This window comes from Dermacentor silvarum, chromosome 10, assembly GCF_013339745.2.
Source record: "Dermacentor silvarum isolate Dsil-2018 chromosome 10, BIME_Dsil_1.4, whole genome shotgun sequence".
Classification (NCBI taxonomy): Eukaryota; Metazoa; Arthropoda; class Arachnida; order Ixodida; family Ixodidae; genus Dermacentor; species Dermacentor silvarum.
In genome coordinates, this window is record NC_051163.1 from 119,858,835 (window position 1) to 119,874,870 (window position 16,036).

General features: G+C 45.5%; 1 protein-coding gene and 1 long non-coding RNA gene across 2 annotated transcripts; one reads left to right on the plus strand and one right to left on the minus strand.

Annotated features, from left to right (window-relative positions):
- Positions 1 to 359: 359 nt before the first annotated feature.
- LOC125941148 (uncharacterized) lies at positions 360 to 1,656 on the minus strand. Its single transcript, XR_007464158.1, has 2 exons — positions 1,505 to 1,656; positions 360 to 493 (listed from the first exon to the last, which is right to left on the minus strand). It is a non-coding gene; the product is annotated as an uncharacterized LOC125941148 (long non-coding RNA).
- Positions 1,657 to 2,736: 1,080 nt separating this feature from the next.
- LOC125941103 (uncharacterized) lies at positions 2,737 to 7,805 on the plus strand. Its single transcript, XM_049658050.1, has 4 exons — positions 2,737 to 2,763; positions 3,883 to 4,134; positions 4,259 to 4,366; positions 7,635 to 7,805. Exons 1-4 carry the CDS (start codon positions 2,737 to 2,739, stop codon positions 7,803 to 7,805), a joined length of 558 nt encoding a protein of 185 aa, XP_049514007.1.
- Positions 7,806 to 16,036: the final 8,231 nt, after the last annotated feature.

Genomic DNA, 16,036 nt, shown 5'->3' on the forward strand with positions numbered 1-16,036 from the left:
ACAAGTTTATCTTTCACCGGTGGCCGCTTTCCACCGGCTAACAAATGTTAAACCATAGAGAAAGGAATTCAACAAGAGGGGACACTCCCATAGGGCCCAGCGGCCGAATTGACTGCAGCGCGCCAAGCGGTCGGTGTCGATCACTTGCATCACTTCCGGTTTCGGTTTTGGGCGCGCGTATTTTGAACGCAAGCTAGCACGCCGGCTACGCCCCCCCCCCCCTTTCCTTCCCCCCCCCTTTTTTTTTTTTGCTCTTCGTGCAGAATCGGTTTCTTATTTAGTAAAAATGATTGCTAACGATCTCGTAAAGTCCCATCGAATCTGCGCCACGTGCAATTTCACAAAGTAGACGCAAGACCTTTTGTGCAATGAGGAAATATTTATTTTGCTCTATATAAAAGCTCGTTCCGCGCTTTTTGTGCGTTCATCCAACGTTGTGACACCAGCAGGTAAGGCAGTAGTTCCTGTATGAAGCTCCACCGGACGGTACCAGCTGAAAAAAAAAAGTAAATTACAAGCATGTTACATTTGTAAGCACGTAACAGCATGTTACAAGCATGAGTCATTTTGGTATTTAGACATAGGAATACTGCGAGGCGAAACGTGCGAAAGCGGTGAATGGGCGGCATTACAAACAAAAGCAATTCGCTTTTACATACATGGCGTGGAAAATACCCGACTCATCCCAAGCATATATGAAAACATCTGATTTCCAAGCGTTCCCCAATTTCCGGGCATTATTTCCTGCACTTAGGCAGCACAAATACACGAGCCACTTCGCGTTTCCAAAACTTGGCCTCGGGCGACGCGACGGTACGCGACATACACAGAGACGGACGCAACAGGCACTCAAGACAAATGCGTGGGTGCAATGCCTTTTTTCAGTACTTTAGAAGACGTAATTTTCGAATTACAAGTTTCTGATATGTTCGTCGTTTGCGCGTTCTGCCGGCGCCAGCAGCACACCCCATGTTATCACTCTTGGCAATCGCCCATCGCGTTTTCAACAGGCGTGAGTACCGAAAGAAAGTATATGTTGTTGCGGAGCCACAAAAAACGTCACAGACTTGTCCCTCTAAGATTCGTTACACGCCAAACTAACTTTATCACCACATCCGAGCTGCTTATCGCTAACTGCGTCACAGCGCGCTGTGCGGCCAGCGTGCCTCAAAAGTACCCCAAAAAGTAACGAAATTACTTTTCAGTAATGTCTGGCGTCAGAGAAAGCAGCACAAACTTCTCCTACCAAGATGCACTAGACTACACACCACGGCTGAGTTCTCGCTAACTGCGTCACGGCGCCCTGTGCGGCCAGTGTGGCTCAGAAACCGAAATAAGTTACAATAGCCCCCTAGGAAGCGTCGGAAACATGTCTCAGCACGACTCATTTACTCAAATTAACTGCGCCAGGATGGCCGATCTGTTTTTCGCTAGCTGCGTCTTAAGTCTCGGTCCCGTGCCGTAAGCCTAATTGCGTCGTAGACTGTGAAACAAGATTTCTCACCTTGCCGTAGTCCAATAGTGCAGTGGTGTCTTGTCCCAGTGCAGAAGGAACGCAAGAATACGCCGGGAGCCCAATAAACCAGGTTACATTTAAAAAAGAAAAAAATAATCAGACAGACGGGTCGCGCGCGCCAGTGCTCAAACGCGCGCGCAGCCATCCTCGCTGGCTTCGGGGGAGTGTCTGGCGGATGACGCATGTATCTGGCGCGTCACTGACCTGTGACTAGGGAAGGCAAGGAAAATAAGTCGCAAAGCTTAAGTTCATTTATACGCAAAACGTTTTAGTTTTCGCGGTAAAGAATTAAAAAAATTAATGAATGCCTGTTAACTTAAGTTCATTTTCTTTCTTTTTTTTTTTCGATGCTCGCGGCAGCTAACGTTCGGTGTCAAAAGTATAGCGTGACGTATGGTGACGTGTTTTCTGTTGCCAGTTTTTGCCGAGTGTCCCCTGTTGTTGAATTTCTTTCTCTATGGTTAAACTTTATCGCTCTGCGCAGGACGCACCTGTATCGGAAGTTTCTAGAACGTTATCGATGCTTCTTTCCGTTGCCTGTTTTCACCGACGCTTATGTTATCTCATTGGATGACCGACGCGAATTGTCTAGAACTTTCTGGAAGATACGCGGACACCAGGGAATAATCTGGAACGTTCGATGACTCATCTATAAAAGGCGTCCCGTTTCGCTGCTGATCAGATTTTCGACGATCGCCGAATGTGGTCCCCGCTATCGTTGTGCTTTGAGTGTAGCTTGCTTTTGTGGGCACAGATTCGCCCAATAAACAACCAGTTTCGTCAGGCCATAAGGCAACAAGTCGACGAAGTGCTACGGGACGACACTATGGAGCCGTCCAAGAATTCGTGAGCGGCCCCCGTGGTGTGAGTGAAAAAGAAGCATGGAACCCTACGTTTCTGCGTCGATTATCGTCGCCTCAATAAAATCACGAGGAAGGACATATAGACGCCCACACGTCAAGTTTCATCCTAGACGCCAGCGCTCGTTCCTCCCCTGGCGGAGCATTTCACCTCCCACGGGTGTACATTTCCGCCGCTACCAGCGCTGGCGCAAGCCCGCGTTGCACGCGAAACATTGCAATGGCGCCTCTTCGGAAGCGTGGTAATTACGGTTGTGTTGTTAACTGCCATAACAGCAATGTAAACACGAAAGGGTTGATGCCACCAGTGAGATTCTACCGATTCCCAACAAAATGGTACGAAAAAAGCAGACGACAGGCATGGATTACCGCAGTGCGCCGAACAAAGTAAGTAAACAACTTTTTTTGTTCCTTTCGCCTGTCTTTAACTTGGTGTGTTGCGTGTTTACGTTGTATAAACAACTTTTGTTGCATGCGCTAGCAGTGGTCGAAGTTCACGCGTGCCGAGAAACTGAATGTGTGCGCGGTGCGTTGAACATGACTAGAGTTCATTCCTGCATCACCACTGCACCGTTCGATCGAGCTACTAGGAGATACACGCCCGCGTCTTGGTCGCGCCGGCATTGGTGAAGCAGAAACAATTACTAGTGCTTTTAACTTATTTCTCTTGACCACTGTTCAAAATTACTAGGCTATTTTCGCTCCTGCCGCTATTCTATTCTGTAGTGGACGTACTTGTTAAAGTTGTGTACGTATGTCGTATTTGTGCATTGCGGTGATATATTTTGTATATTTCCGCATAGTGCTGATGGAAGTCCGTGGTCGCCAACAGAGACAACACGGATTTGTAGCAGACATTTTGTTGGAAACTGCAAGAATGACACTAACCAACACCCGTCGTATGTGCCGACCATTTTTCCGGCGGCGTACAAGGAACGGACACCTGACCCAGAAGTGGCGCAGAGGTATGATGGCCTGGGGTGCACAGGATTCAGTGCGCGTTTTAAATCATTTCGCCTCCGTGCCCTGCGAGAATTTGTACCGCGCGCGTCCTTGATAGTTAAGTAAAGCAAAAAAATAGAAACTGTGCAGTACTGACTTCAGCCCGCATAGTCACTGAATTTCAGCGAGTACGGTCGTTAAAACACAATCGAGACAGTCCACGCAGCTAGATTTCAAACCAGAAGATGTCATAATTCATTTTTTGCCTCGGTGCACAAGAACAACCGTGCCTAAAAAGCTGGGCCATGCAGGAGATTTTCTCGAGGATAGAACTTTCTAGACAGGAAATTTTCTCGAGAATAAAATGCCCAGTCCCCCCCCCCCCCCCCCTGCATGTTCATCACCCCTTGGCTACTCCCCTGCGGCTGTGTCACCGTGGTAAAGTATCTGTGATAGATATGCTAAAAGTTGACTACCATACAGCTGATGAAAGGACAGACGAAACATAAACCTCGCAATGAATCGCTTAATGTAACCCGTACCACACTCTTTTATTTTTCTTAGGTGGAAACGGCGTTTGAAAGGGCAGCCACAACAAATTCTGCGGAGCAGGCTGTGCCGCAGAGTACTCCTCAAGTTGATCCAGCAGTGCAAGATCAAGATACCACTGCTTGCCTGGGCTTCGATGACACACTTCTAAGTGATTCGGAATCACCAGAGATGCCTCTTGCACCCATCAGTGATGATGACCCTCAGCATTCGGCAGTACCTTGTGAAAGACTAGGACAGGCTCATCCAGTTACACAAGCTGATGCTGTAAGCATACGTTTTTGAGATATCGAATTTGTTTTTGTGTTTACCTGTGATTTCACTCAAGCTGCCTACATTGAACATTGCGTTAAATAATTGGCAGTCTCTTTTATTTTTGCAAACCCCGCAGGCATGCCAAACAGAGCCAGAATGCCGAGGAAACCTGATCATCCTCCTGTCAACAACAAACGGGTCTGAGGCATCAACTCAAGTTTCTCACACCGAACAATGTGACAAGGTACAGTCATCACTACACATTTGCTGGGTTTATCTCATACTGTGGTGTTGGGTTACATCATAATGGTTGTAGCAGTAATTTATCTATAGGCAGACCTCGTATGAACACATTGAAGTATGTATTCCTAGTAATAAAAATATTTAGATCACTCTCATAATAGGTAAAAGCTGCCATTTGGTGACCGACATGGCCGATGATTTCATAACACTTTATAGCTAATGCCTTCATATGGAATGTCACATCACCATGCATGTTGCATTAACTTGCCTGAATTCGTACAAAATGTGGTGATAGGCATCATTTATCACCACTACAACGAAGTTCTCACCCGTCATGCAGCCACCACTTACGACTCTTATCGAAGCACAGATGTGTGTAAGAATATTTAATCACATGACATACCATAGTTAATGAAGCAGCAATAATGCATGGGCTTGCTACACCGATCAATGACGTGGGCCTTTATATGCGACCTCCTACGCCCATGAAGAATAGCCACTTATAAGCAACTTTATTTTCTTAAAATTATCATTACAACTATACAATTAATAAATATGGCCTGAAAGTGCAGCTTACTGCTTGCCTATTTGCTAAAGAGGCTACCTACTCATATTTGTGCTGATTGTGTGAAGTCAAGAGCAGCGGCAAGTACACGTGAAGTGCAGCCTGTAAGCTAACTTGTCAAAAAGCCCACCTGTACAAGCATCCATTAGGGGAAGAGGGACAGGAGAGGACCTGTACCACCGAACGCCGACTTACCTCTGCCACTTCACCCCTAGAAGCATCCTTCTCTGCTTCTCTCTCTCCCCCAACAATGATGGGCTGTTAAGAGCAAGGAGATGGAGAGAACAGCACACAATTTTTTTCAAGGGATGTTTGCCGCTGAAACTTTGTCACTGGCTAAGGGTTGCTCTGTTGTAGCTCTTTATCGACGTAATCCTACGCTTGGCTTTTACTGTACATTTGCTTGCTATGCCGTCTAAAACACGGCGATATGTATAAATAAGATGGAAGTGAAGGCTGCATGCTTTATCAGTCCAGATTTGCATTAAATCCTGTAAATGTAAACTCCATGTACAATTACAGCAAATTTAATGGAAAAAGTTTACTAAGTTAAGTATAACAACATGACTGGTAATATTTACATAACATGAGCCAACACAGAGATTGACTAATAATTAAGCTTGTTGCTGGGCTAGTCGGTTCATGTTATACCTTAGACCATATCCTATCCACAGAGTGATCCATAGAGTGATAAAGCTATTTTGAAACACACATCATGTTCAGAAAGTCAGAAATATATTCATAGCTGCTAGTCACTCAGTTGTACCTTAGACCATATGGTCGCTTAGCTCAAATAATGAAGGAGAGACGGGGTCAAGGGGAGCGCCAACTTTCGACTGTTTATTCATTTCTTTTTTCACTTATTATATATGCGCAGAGATGCTCAGCATACAGAAAACCATTTATCAAAAAATCTTTTTCCGCTTGCAACAGAGAAACTGACGTATCACTGATACATGATGGCCCACGTGTCTAAATTTGAAAGGCCTCTAACAACTCACGTGCCGTGGCGTCCTTGCTTTTACCCAGAATCCGCACCTTATCCAGACGTGGCTGGCAATCATGTTCAGTTCAGTTCAGTTTATTTCCTTAAAGGCCCCTTTTCAGGGGTGTTACATAAGGGGTGGGGTACGTCACGCAGCGAAAAATTCAACGTTTTGACCAATGGGAATGATATTTCAAAAATGGTAGGTACACTGTGCAAACAAACACACATGTGAACTGCAGTGGTTCGACAAATGTGCTCCATCTTTACCTTTTAAAGAAAGTTCGTGTTCCCTTGCACGGTTGTTAACGCACCTTCCCGTCTGGCCGACATAAGTCAAGCCATGAGAAATGGCAATCTCATAAACGACTCCTGTGGCACATTTCATATACGTCATGACGTGCTCATTATTGCAGCCACTTTTTTTTGCTCCCATCAGACAGTATGCGCAGGCAGAGCTGACTGAGCTTGCGTGGCGCAGAGAAAACAATTGGTACCCCGTGCCTGTTTGCAACCTTCTTCAGGTTGTGGCAACTCGGTGCATATAGGGTATAACCACTGGTCTTACCACACTATGCGCTTGCTGCACCCTTGTGCTTAGTTGATCGCGCTTGAATTTCGGAAGCTGGGACTCTGAGACGGCGACAAGTAGCGTGCGGGGGAACCCAGCCAAAGACTGGCGATCCAGTTGGTTTTGAAAGCTCCTCTGTAAAGCGTGAGAGCACAACCGTACAAAATCTGACTCAAGGCAGTGTTTAGCAATGGCCCTCTTAACAGTCTTTAAATGCGCTGTATCATAAGGCAGCAATTCCTTAGTGGTCTGAGGCGAGTAAAGCCAACAGGCACGACCCTTCTGCAAAGTGATGTTAAGATCTAAATACGGTAAAGAATTGTGAACAGGTAATTAGTTAGTAAAAACGGAACCCTTCCCGAGACGGCAAAAGGCCGCTAAAATGTCATCGATAATTAGCTGACATGAGGTAGTCATTTGAGGTTTTAAACCAACTAAAAATTTTAAATACCCCCGCCCCCTTGATAAAATGTTCGTGCAAGGCATGGTCGATACTTGATAAAAACAAATTGCAAAGCACTGGAGTGACACACGAGCCTATGCATATGCCTTGTCGTTGTACATAAAAATCTTCATTAAAGTTGATGAAGGTGACCTGTAGATAAATTCCAACACGAACTATCCTTAGAAGGTAAACATGGAGCACATTTGCCGTCCCACTGGTGTTTACATTATTGCGAGCCACGTCTGGATAAAGGGCGGATTCTGGGTAAAAGCAAGTTGGCCACGGAACATGAGTTAGAGGCTTCTCATAATAAGGCACGAGTTTCTCTCTTGGAAGCGGAAAAACATTTTTTGATAAATGGTTGTGATTCGCACGATGTGCGTATGATGTTTTTTCTGTATGCTGAGCATGTCTGTGCATAGATTATAAATGAAACAAGAAATGAATAAACAGTCGAAAGTTGGCGCTCCCCTTGACCTCGTCCCTCCTTCATTATTTGCGCTAAGCGACCGTATGGTCAAAGGCATAACAGATTGACTAGCAGCTATGAAGACATTTCTGAACATGATCTGTGCTTCAAGATAGCTGTATCACTCTGTGCATAGGCGCGAAAGGCTACATTGTTCTTAAAATAGTCACTTAGAAGTTTGTAAAAATTTGCTTATTAAGGCAGTATTTGAAAAGTTTTCTGTTGCTTTTGTAGGTCACTGGGACTGATGGAAGCTGGAAGAGGAAGTGTGAATTCTTTGGATTTGAGACACTTAAGCAAAAGGAGACTGCTTTGCGAGATATATGCGGAGTCACCATACAGGTCTTTAGTCTTTTGCTCAATGTTCTGCCACAGCCCAGCTACCGAAGCAGACATGACCCGTGAGGACAAGCTTTGTCTTTTCTTGGCCAAGCTTAAGCTTGGGATAAGCTTCAGTGCTTTAGCTGTGATTTTCGGAGTGGCTGCATCAACTGCATCCAGTTCATTTATAAAAACACTTGACATACTTAGCGCAGCCTTGAAGGAGCGGATATTTGTGCCACCAAGGGCTATCGTCAAGCAGTGCATGCCACAGCCATTCAAAGATAATTACCCAGATTGTACATTTATTATCGACTGCACAGAAGTTCGAACTGAAATGCCATCAAAGCCCGACTGCCAGCACATACTCTACTCTAATTACAAGGCAGGCTATACATTGAAAGTCCTTCGTGGTATAATTTCAAACGGAATGATAGCCTTCATGTCAGCGGTATATGGTGGGCGGCAGACTGATTCCTTTATTACCCAGGACTCTGGTTTTCTGAACCTTGTACAAGAAGGCTACATTATCTTGAGCGATAAAGGTTTTCCGCGTATCCGGACAGATGTGAAGGACAAAGGTGGTGTCATTTTGATGCCTCCCTTTAACTCGGGAGGTGGCCAACTTTCTCAAGAAGACATGGATGCAACATATAAAATTGCATCTGTGCGTATCCATGTCGAGCGGGTTATTCGCAGACTGAAAGTGTACAGGATCCTGCGCAACACAATGCCCTTGACTTTGGTGCCGCACATGGACAAAGTGTTCTCGGTATGTGCTGCCTTGGTCAACATGCAGCCACCGATAATTCGAAAGAAAGAATGAGTGCATTGTTTGTAATACTTTGCAAGCGAGTTTTGCATGCAAAGGGAATTTAACACATAAATCAAGATTACCAGTGTCATGTCTTGCACACATGCTAGTGGAGTCATCATCATCATTAGCCTATATTAATGTCCACTGCAGGATGAAGGCCTCTCCCTGCGTTCTCCAAATTACCCCTGTCTAATTGCTCTAGGTGCTTCCAACTTGCGCCTGCGAATTTCCTAACTTCATCATCCCACCTAGTTTTCTGCCGTCCTCGACTGCGCTTTCCTTCTCTTGGTATCTATTCTGTAACTCTAATGCTCCACCGGTTATCCATCCTACGCAATACATGGCCTGCCCAGCTCCATTTTTCCCTAGGCGAGTATAAAGTGACAAATGTGGCATCGTGATGCACCGGCACATTTCCGTTTCTAAATTTTCAACGATTTCTCATGTAGTTCATTCATCTGTGAGGCGTTTTTAGTTGTGTGCTGGGTGCACAGCATGATTGAGTTAGGTTGTTGTGCCCTGCAATATTTCTCTACTGTATACACAATTGTTTTTGTTTGCATATGTATGGCTTATGCCTTCAATAAAGATTTCATTTACCAGTGCAGTCACCCTGTCCTTCTATAACCTTTGCCAGATATTGTACCTCGAATCCCGAGGTGGACATTGAACAAAACTAGCCAGCTTGTCATCTGCTATCCTTTTAACCCTCTTGAAAATCACATTGCGTGTACCTTGATGTATTGTTTTTCAGGTATTGGCAAGCTTCTAGAATAGACAAACAATGGGATTATTGGGTCTACGTTTTTATTTTTGTCATAGGAAAGAACGTTTTATGAAATGCTGTAACCTGTAGAATTCCAAGCACAGTGCATTCTTTCAATACTAAATATGTGCAGTAATGTGATTTTTAAGACAAAAGCAAATGTTTATGTGACTAGATTAAAAAAAACTATGCCACGCGCAGGTAGCAAATGTAAACTGGCATCCGCAACAACATATTTGCACTAAAAATACTGCATGTAAGCATGGTATGTTGCCCAGCATCATAAGTTCACGACACCACATTTTTATTGATTTCACATACTTCGAACTAAACGTATATAGGTAAGTACATTCAGAAACATTAAATTGCATTAAAACATAGCATACAAAAGCAACTGCCTTGTCCAAAAGAGTAATAAAGTATTGGATATAGACTAGATACATAGTAAAATCAAACAGGCACTGTACTTTCATTTTCAAAGCTTTGGCCCACTGAACAGGTAGTAACCATAAACATAAGCATAAACACATATTATTCGAGTTTTTATACCTGGATGGTCCATCCAGGTATAAACTTTAAAAATATCACAAATAATAATATAGATAACTGCACATATTTTCTCCTGCCACGTGAGGCCACTAAACATTGCATGTAGGCTAGACACGTTACCATATTGGAGACACTGTATTCATATTTTCAAAGCTGTGGCATAGCCACGCCATATCAACCGGTATTAATGTAGACCTAAGCACTATATGGATGCAGTACACCTTATAAACATCAGAAATTATAAATACTAAAGTTTTCTACAGGACAGTGTGACACAACTATATTGCATGTAGACTAGACTCACAAATCTTTATGAAGGCACCGTATTCACATTTTCAAAACTCGGGCATGTCCCATGCCAACTCGTAGGTAGTGACAGTAGAAAACACTCTCTCACACTTCGTCTACCAGTATACAGCAAACAAAAAACATCACACATGGCAGAAATAAATAAATGCATGTTTCATCCAGAATTGCGTGGCACTAAAATATTGCTTGTAGACTAAACACACCACACATACAAATTAAAATAAAAGCACTGCACTTTCGTAGCTTTGACAATAAATGACTGCACTTTACAACATTCCAACTTTTAAAGTGCATATACCCCTAAGCATTTTTTAAAGCGAACTGAAAATATCACATTGTGAGAACATAAACATGTTGCGGACATGATGCCAGCAATACTTCACAGAATGCCTCTTTAAAATTCTGGACCTAAAAATGAAAACTCACGCGATGGAAACAGTTAAAATAATATTAAAACAGAGCAGGCACAAAGAACTTAAAATAAAAATACTCCATTTTAGGGATGAGCTCCCACAAAAACGCTTCATCCCTCTTTACAGCAACTATTACACACTGATCTTGACTGTAGACAAAGAGCAAAGCTTTCTGCAAATTAAGAACATACATTTGGACCTGCAACTGAGTGTAGTATTGGTGTGACTTTCTTAATTCAATTATGTCATCAATGAATATCAAATATGGAAGCTCACAATGCCGTTCTTCGTATCTGATAAATGGTGTATCCTTGAATTTATATGTGCACTTGATTTCAATCAGGACAGTCTCATTAGCAAGCTGTAGAAGTCCGTCGGGGCTGCAGCACAGCCAAGGTTGCTCAGGAAGAACCACCAGTCCAGTCTAGAGAATACAGATATGACAATGAGGTTTCGGAATAACGCTATATGCAGAATATAATTTTTGCGCCTTCAGTGCTTTACATAAAAGGAAGGAGTCCTACCTGCACAATTCTTGCTCCAAGCCTTCTCTCCAGGTCCTCTCGTGCTGTGCCTTCAGTTGTAATTCCTGCAATGATATTTTTTGACAGTACAATACAAAATCAGTACTAATGGTTTTGTGTATAACCCAATAAAGGCACTTCAGACTAGCCAATGCCAAAATTATTCTTTCCATTTTGGTAGTGTAAAGTGAAAAACGCCCCACAGCAGATGGCAGCACTCATGTAGGAGCTGGATTTCAGGAGTTGCTGAGCAGCTTTCTGAAGCCCTTTGTCATCACTTTTTGTCCGAATCAGGCGTGCTTTGGTACTGCTGATGCGAAGCCTCCTCTCCTGATGCCATCTGCATATTGTGAAACATGAAATATGTCACTCCCGCCCATTGTGTGCTCTCCAACTCTAAAATTTCATTCCTTACATACCGTGTACAGCTTGATTGTCCTTGTGTCAATAAAGCTAATTGACATGGGCTTCGCTCAAGAGTGACCTTTTCTTGATACTTTTCTCTGTGATCACTTTTCATTTCCACCAAAAAATATCTTTTCTGGGTTGTCCCATCCTCCATCACATTCAGAAGATGGTACACAGGCCGGTGTGACATTTGTTTGAGAAGGTTCTCAAGGGTGTCTTTCTCTGCGGCCTTTGATACCTGCTCAACAACAGTGTCGAGCACCTCTCTGCAAGTAAGCTCATAAGCACTGAGCTGCATCAACTCGAGCACTTCCTTTAAGGGGCAGTCAATCTCGGGGTAGCTCATCAGTGTTGTTCTTGGCACAATTTTGATGTCTGGAGCTGTTGATTTCTTACCTGTTGCACAGATTAAGAGACAACAGGCAGCATATATTGACATTTTGGTTCCAATGTCGATGTGTACATAAAGTCAGTTTAATATTATAAAACTCAACACTAAGATACCTTAAGGTGTGACTAGACTGAGCATAGCAATGTCTACGAATAAAAGAAATGTTGTAAAGTACCCAAAAACAAAATTATATTCCCAATTATAGGTCAGTGACGTGTTTGTATTCTCCAGTCAGAGCCTTTTTCCTACTGTGAGCAAAGGTATTTTTATGTTGCGCCACATTGCTGGTGAATGTTGTCATGCAGCAAACTTACGAGGCACCACGTCTGATAAGTGTTGCGATCTCTGCATCCGGGGCTTTGCGCTGGGCTTTCCCCACTGCTGAGGTCGGCTTTTGCAGCTGTCCTCCTCATAGCTGTTGATGTAGAGGCATACGGCCACTGCATGCTTGCACTGACCCCGTACACCAACAATGCAAGTGCACTTGCCGCAGGAAATGCGAAGCTCTCGTTTCAGGGGGCATGACCATGACAGCTGCGAAAAAGGAAAAATGCATTGGCCGTTGTTGTACGCATATTAATTTTCTAGCACAAAGACACAGTGAACTAGCTCTTACTGTGTGAGCAGTCATAGCCCTGTCACGCGGTCTACTTTCGATCGCGACCAAAATTTCTCGACAGCGATTAGCTCTTTCCCGCTGATGGCGCAAATTAACCAATCGCGATTGAAGAACTTGATCGCTATCGAAAGTGCACTGTGTGACTGGGCTATCAATCAAGTTCGCGAAAAAGAAGTGTGACCGTAAAATAGCACATACGGAATCATGATACCGATGTGTGCCATACGTTACCAAAAAAATGACAGGCTAACTGACGGCGTATCGCATATGCGCTTGGATGGGTGCTAATAAGGTTAAATATCTCAACTAAAAGCTGTCACTGCGTCAGGGACGCTTATGAGGAAGCTTTATCTCGGGCCCAACTCCGATGCCGCTTATTTAAGTACATGTAAAACGCGGAAACGCTTTTCTGAGATAACCCCTGAATCGATTTTAATGAAATGTGTTGCAAACGGAATTTCGATTAAGGGCCTGAATTTAAAAAAAAAATTAAATATTTCTGCGCCTGTACTTCGATGAATAAGGTACAGGTGCGGCAATATGCAAGTTTGAGAAAAATAGAAGCACGAAGTTTACAAAATCGTAGCTCTGCGCCAAGAACAGGTATCGCAGTTGCAACAAACCTCATCACATTTGGTGCAGTAGTTGCCGAGAAAACCGATTTCTCTTTTTTATGTATTTAATTAGGAGCCCCTGAGACCAAAATCGAGAGTGAGCCGTACACACAGCAAACGAAACAAAACAGGAATGTAATTATGAATGTGCGGAACATTGTGCTTACCTCTAACTCCACGTCGTAAACAACGTCGTCCTTGACTTGCGAAATTTGGCGAGGACGATGTCGTCTCCGACGAACTGCACAGCGTCAACTACATGGCTAAGCAGAAGCTGCCCTTTAGCCACATTGCAGCCGCGAAAATAGTTGTCCACCGCACAGCTCTTCTTGAAGGCCAATCTAAACGTGAACATCGTGCACGTGCGCGCTATGAGACCTGCGCAAACACGTTCAGTGCAGCAGGCCAGCAGGCAATCGAGGCGGTGTGAAGGAGAGACAGGAGAGGGTGTACACCCGCTCGTTGAGATTTTTCACCGCATGCGGCGCTCACGCCAGCGCGCCAGCGCCACTCGGCGGTGCCGTTGTTGTGTATACCCTCTCCCACGGATTGACGACGCCTTGGATGGACTCTACAACGCAAAGTATTTTTCGTCGATGGACCTCAAAACCAGCTACTGGCAAATCGAAGTCGACGAGAGCGACCGGGAGAAGACTGCCTTTATAACACCAGACGGACTGTTCGAGTTCAAGGTCATGCCAATTGGTCTTCGCTCGGCACCTGCGACTTTCCAACGTGTCATGGATATAGTACTGGCAGGCTCGAAGTGGCAGACTTGCCTCGTCTACTTGGACGATGTCGTTGTATTTGCCTCAAGCTTCGAAGAACACCTGCGGCGCCTTGAAACAGTTCAGGCAATCAAGACCTCCGGACTCACGTTCAAGCCAGGAAAGTGCCGCTTCGCATATGACGAGCTCTTGTTTTTGGGCCACGTCATCAACAAGGCTGGAGTGCGCACCGACCCCCAGAAAACTGCGGCCATCTCCAACTTTCCTCCGCCCGCTGACAAGAAGGCAGTGCGTAGATTTCTTGGACTGTGCGCCTATTACAGGCGCTTCGTCAAGGATTTTTCACGGATCGCCGAGCCACTGACGTACCTCACGAAGGCCGACGTCGAGTTCAAGTGGGAGACGCCGCAAGTCGAAGCATTTGAAGAACTGAAGCGACGCCTGCAATCGCCGCCAATACTTGCGCATTTCGACGAAAACGCCGATACCGAAGTTCACACCGACGCAAGCAGCGTAGAACTCGGCTCTGTGCTTGTGCAGAGGACTGACGCACTAGAAAGGGTTGTATGTTACGCTAGCCGGTCGCTATCGAAGGCGGAAGCAAATTATTCCACAACAGAAAAGGAGTGCCTCGCCATCATCTGGGCTACATCAAAGTTTCGCCCCTACCTCTATGGCAGGCCCTTTAAAGTTGTGAGCGACCACCACGCCTTGTGTTGGCTAGCTAACTTGAAGGATCCTTCAGGTCGCCTCGCGCGATGGAGTATGAGACTTGATGCATTCGACATCACCGTCGTTTACAAGTCCGGGCGAAAGCACTCGGACGCCGACTGCTTGTCTCGCGCCCCCGTCGAACCGCCGCCACAGGACGACCACGATGACGACACTGTCTTGGCCGACGAGTTCGCCGAACAACAGCGAGCCGATCCGAAACTAAGGAGCCTTGTAGACTACCTGGAAGGCAAGACCGTCATTGTTCCGAAGGTATTCAGGAGAGGATTGGCGCCGTTTTTCTTGCAAAACAACATTCTCCTAAAGAAGAACTTCTAGCCTGTGTGAGCTAACTACCTCCTCGTGGTACGCTCAGCACTGCGTCGAGAGGTTCTGCGAGCTCTCCATCACGACCCAATGGCTGGACACCTCGGTTTTTCCCGCACGCTAGCGATGATACAAGAAAAATACTACAGGCCAAGCCTCTCTGCCGACGTCGCCCATTACGTAAAGACAAGCCGAGACTGTCAGCGACGCAAAACACCGCCGGCAAGGCCAGCCTGACTGCTAGAGCCGATCGAGCCACCTCGCCGACCGTTCCAGCAGATAGGGATGGACTTACTGGGGCCTTCTCCGGCGTCGATGTCCGGGAATAAATGGAGCGTCGTAGCTACTGACTACCTTACCCGCTACGCCGAAACAAAAGCCTTGCCCAAAGGCAGTGCTGCCGAGGTAGCCCAATTCTTCGTTGAGAACATCCTCCTCCGTCACGGTGCCCCAGAAGTCCTCATCACCGACAGAGGTACGGCCTTCACGACTGAACTACGTCAAGCCATCCTGCGCTACAGCCAGACAAGCCATCGCCGGACCACCGCCTACCACACGCAGACGAACGGCCTCACCGAGCGCCTAAATAAGACCATCTCGGACATGCTAGCAATGTACATCCGTGAGAAAAAGTATATGGACCAGGGGTTGCGCGATAAAGCCGATTTTTTCCTCTGCCTATGAACGCAACTTGAAATTGAGGACTGCACTCCAGACTTGGCATTGCGAACTTCACAGTATACTCGTCAATTGCAGTTTATGCTTGTTAATTACGAAGCAATTCAGCTTTTTCGGCGACCCTGTGGTCCGTATACTTTTGCTCACGGGTGTACGTCGACGTCGAACACAAGACGTGGGATGCCCTCCTTCCGTACGTGAGCTTCGCATACAACACGGCCATGCAAGAAACGACGCACATGGCAGCGTTCAACCTGGTCTACGGAAGGAAACCGGCAACGACGCTTGACGCCATGCTACCGGTCGTCACCGACGAAGGAAATCTCGACGTTGCCACCTATTTGCAGCGTGCCGAAGAAGGTCGACAGCTCGACCGCCTGCGCATCAAGAACCAGCAGAGAACCGACAGCCGACACTACAATCTTAGACGCCTCTACATAGAGTACCAGCCAGGAGACCGT

Excerpts from the sequence above, each read along its gene's own strand:
- LOC125941103 (XM_049658050.1), top strand. The coding sequence starts at position 2,737 with ATGGATTACCGCAGTGCGCCGAACAAA. Across the intron at positions 2,764-3,882 it reads ACCGCAGTGCGCCGAACAAA|GTGGAAACGGCGTTTGAAAG; the intron begins GTAAGTAAACAA and ends TATTTTTCTTAG. Across the intron at positions 4,367-7,634 it reads ACACCGAACAATGTGACAAG|GTCACTGGGACTGATGGAAG; the intron begins GTACAGTCATCA and ends TTGCTTTTGTAG.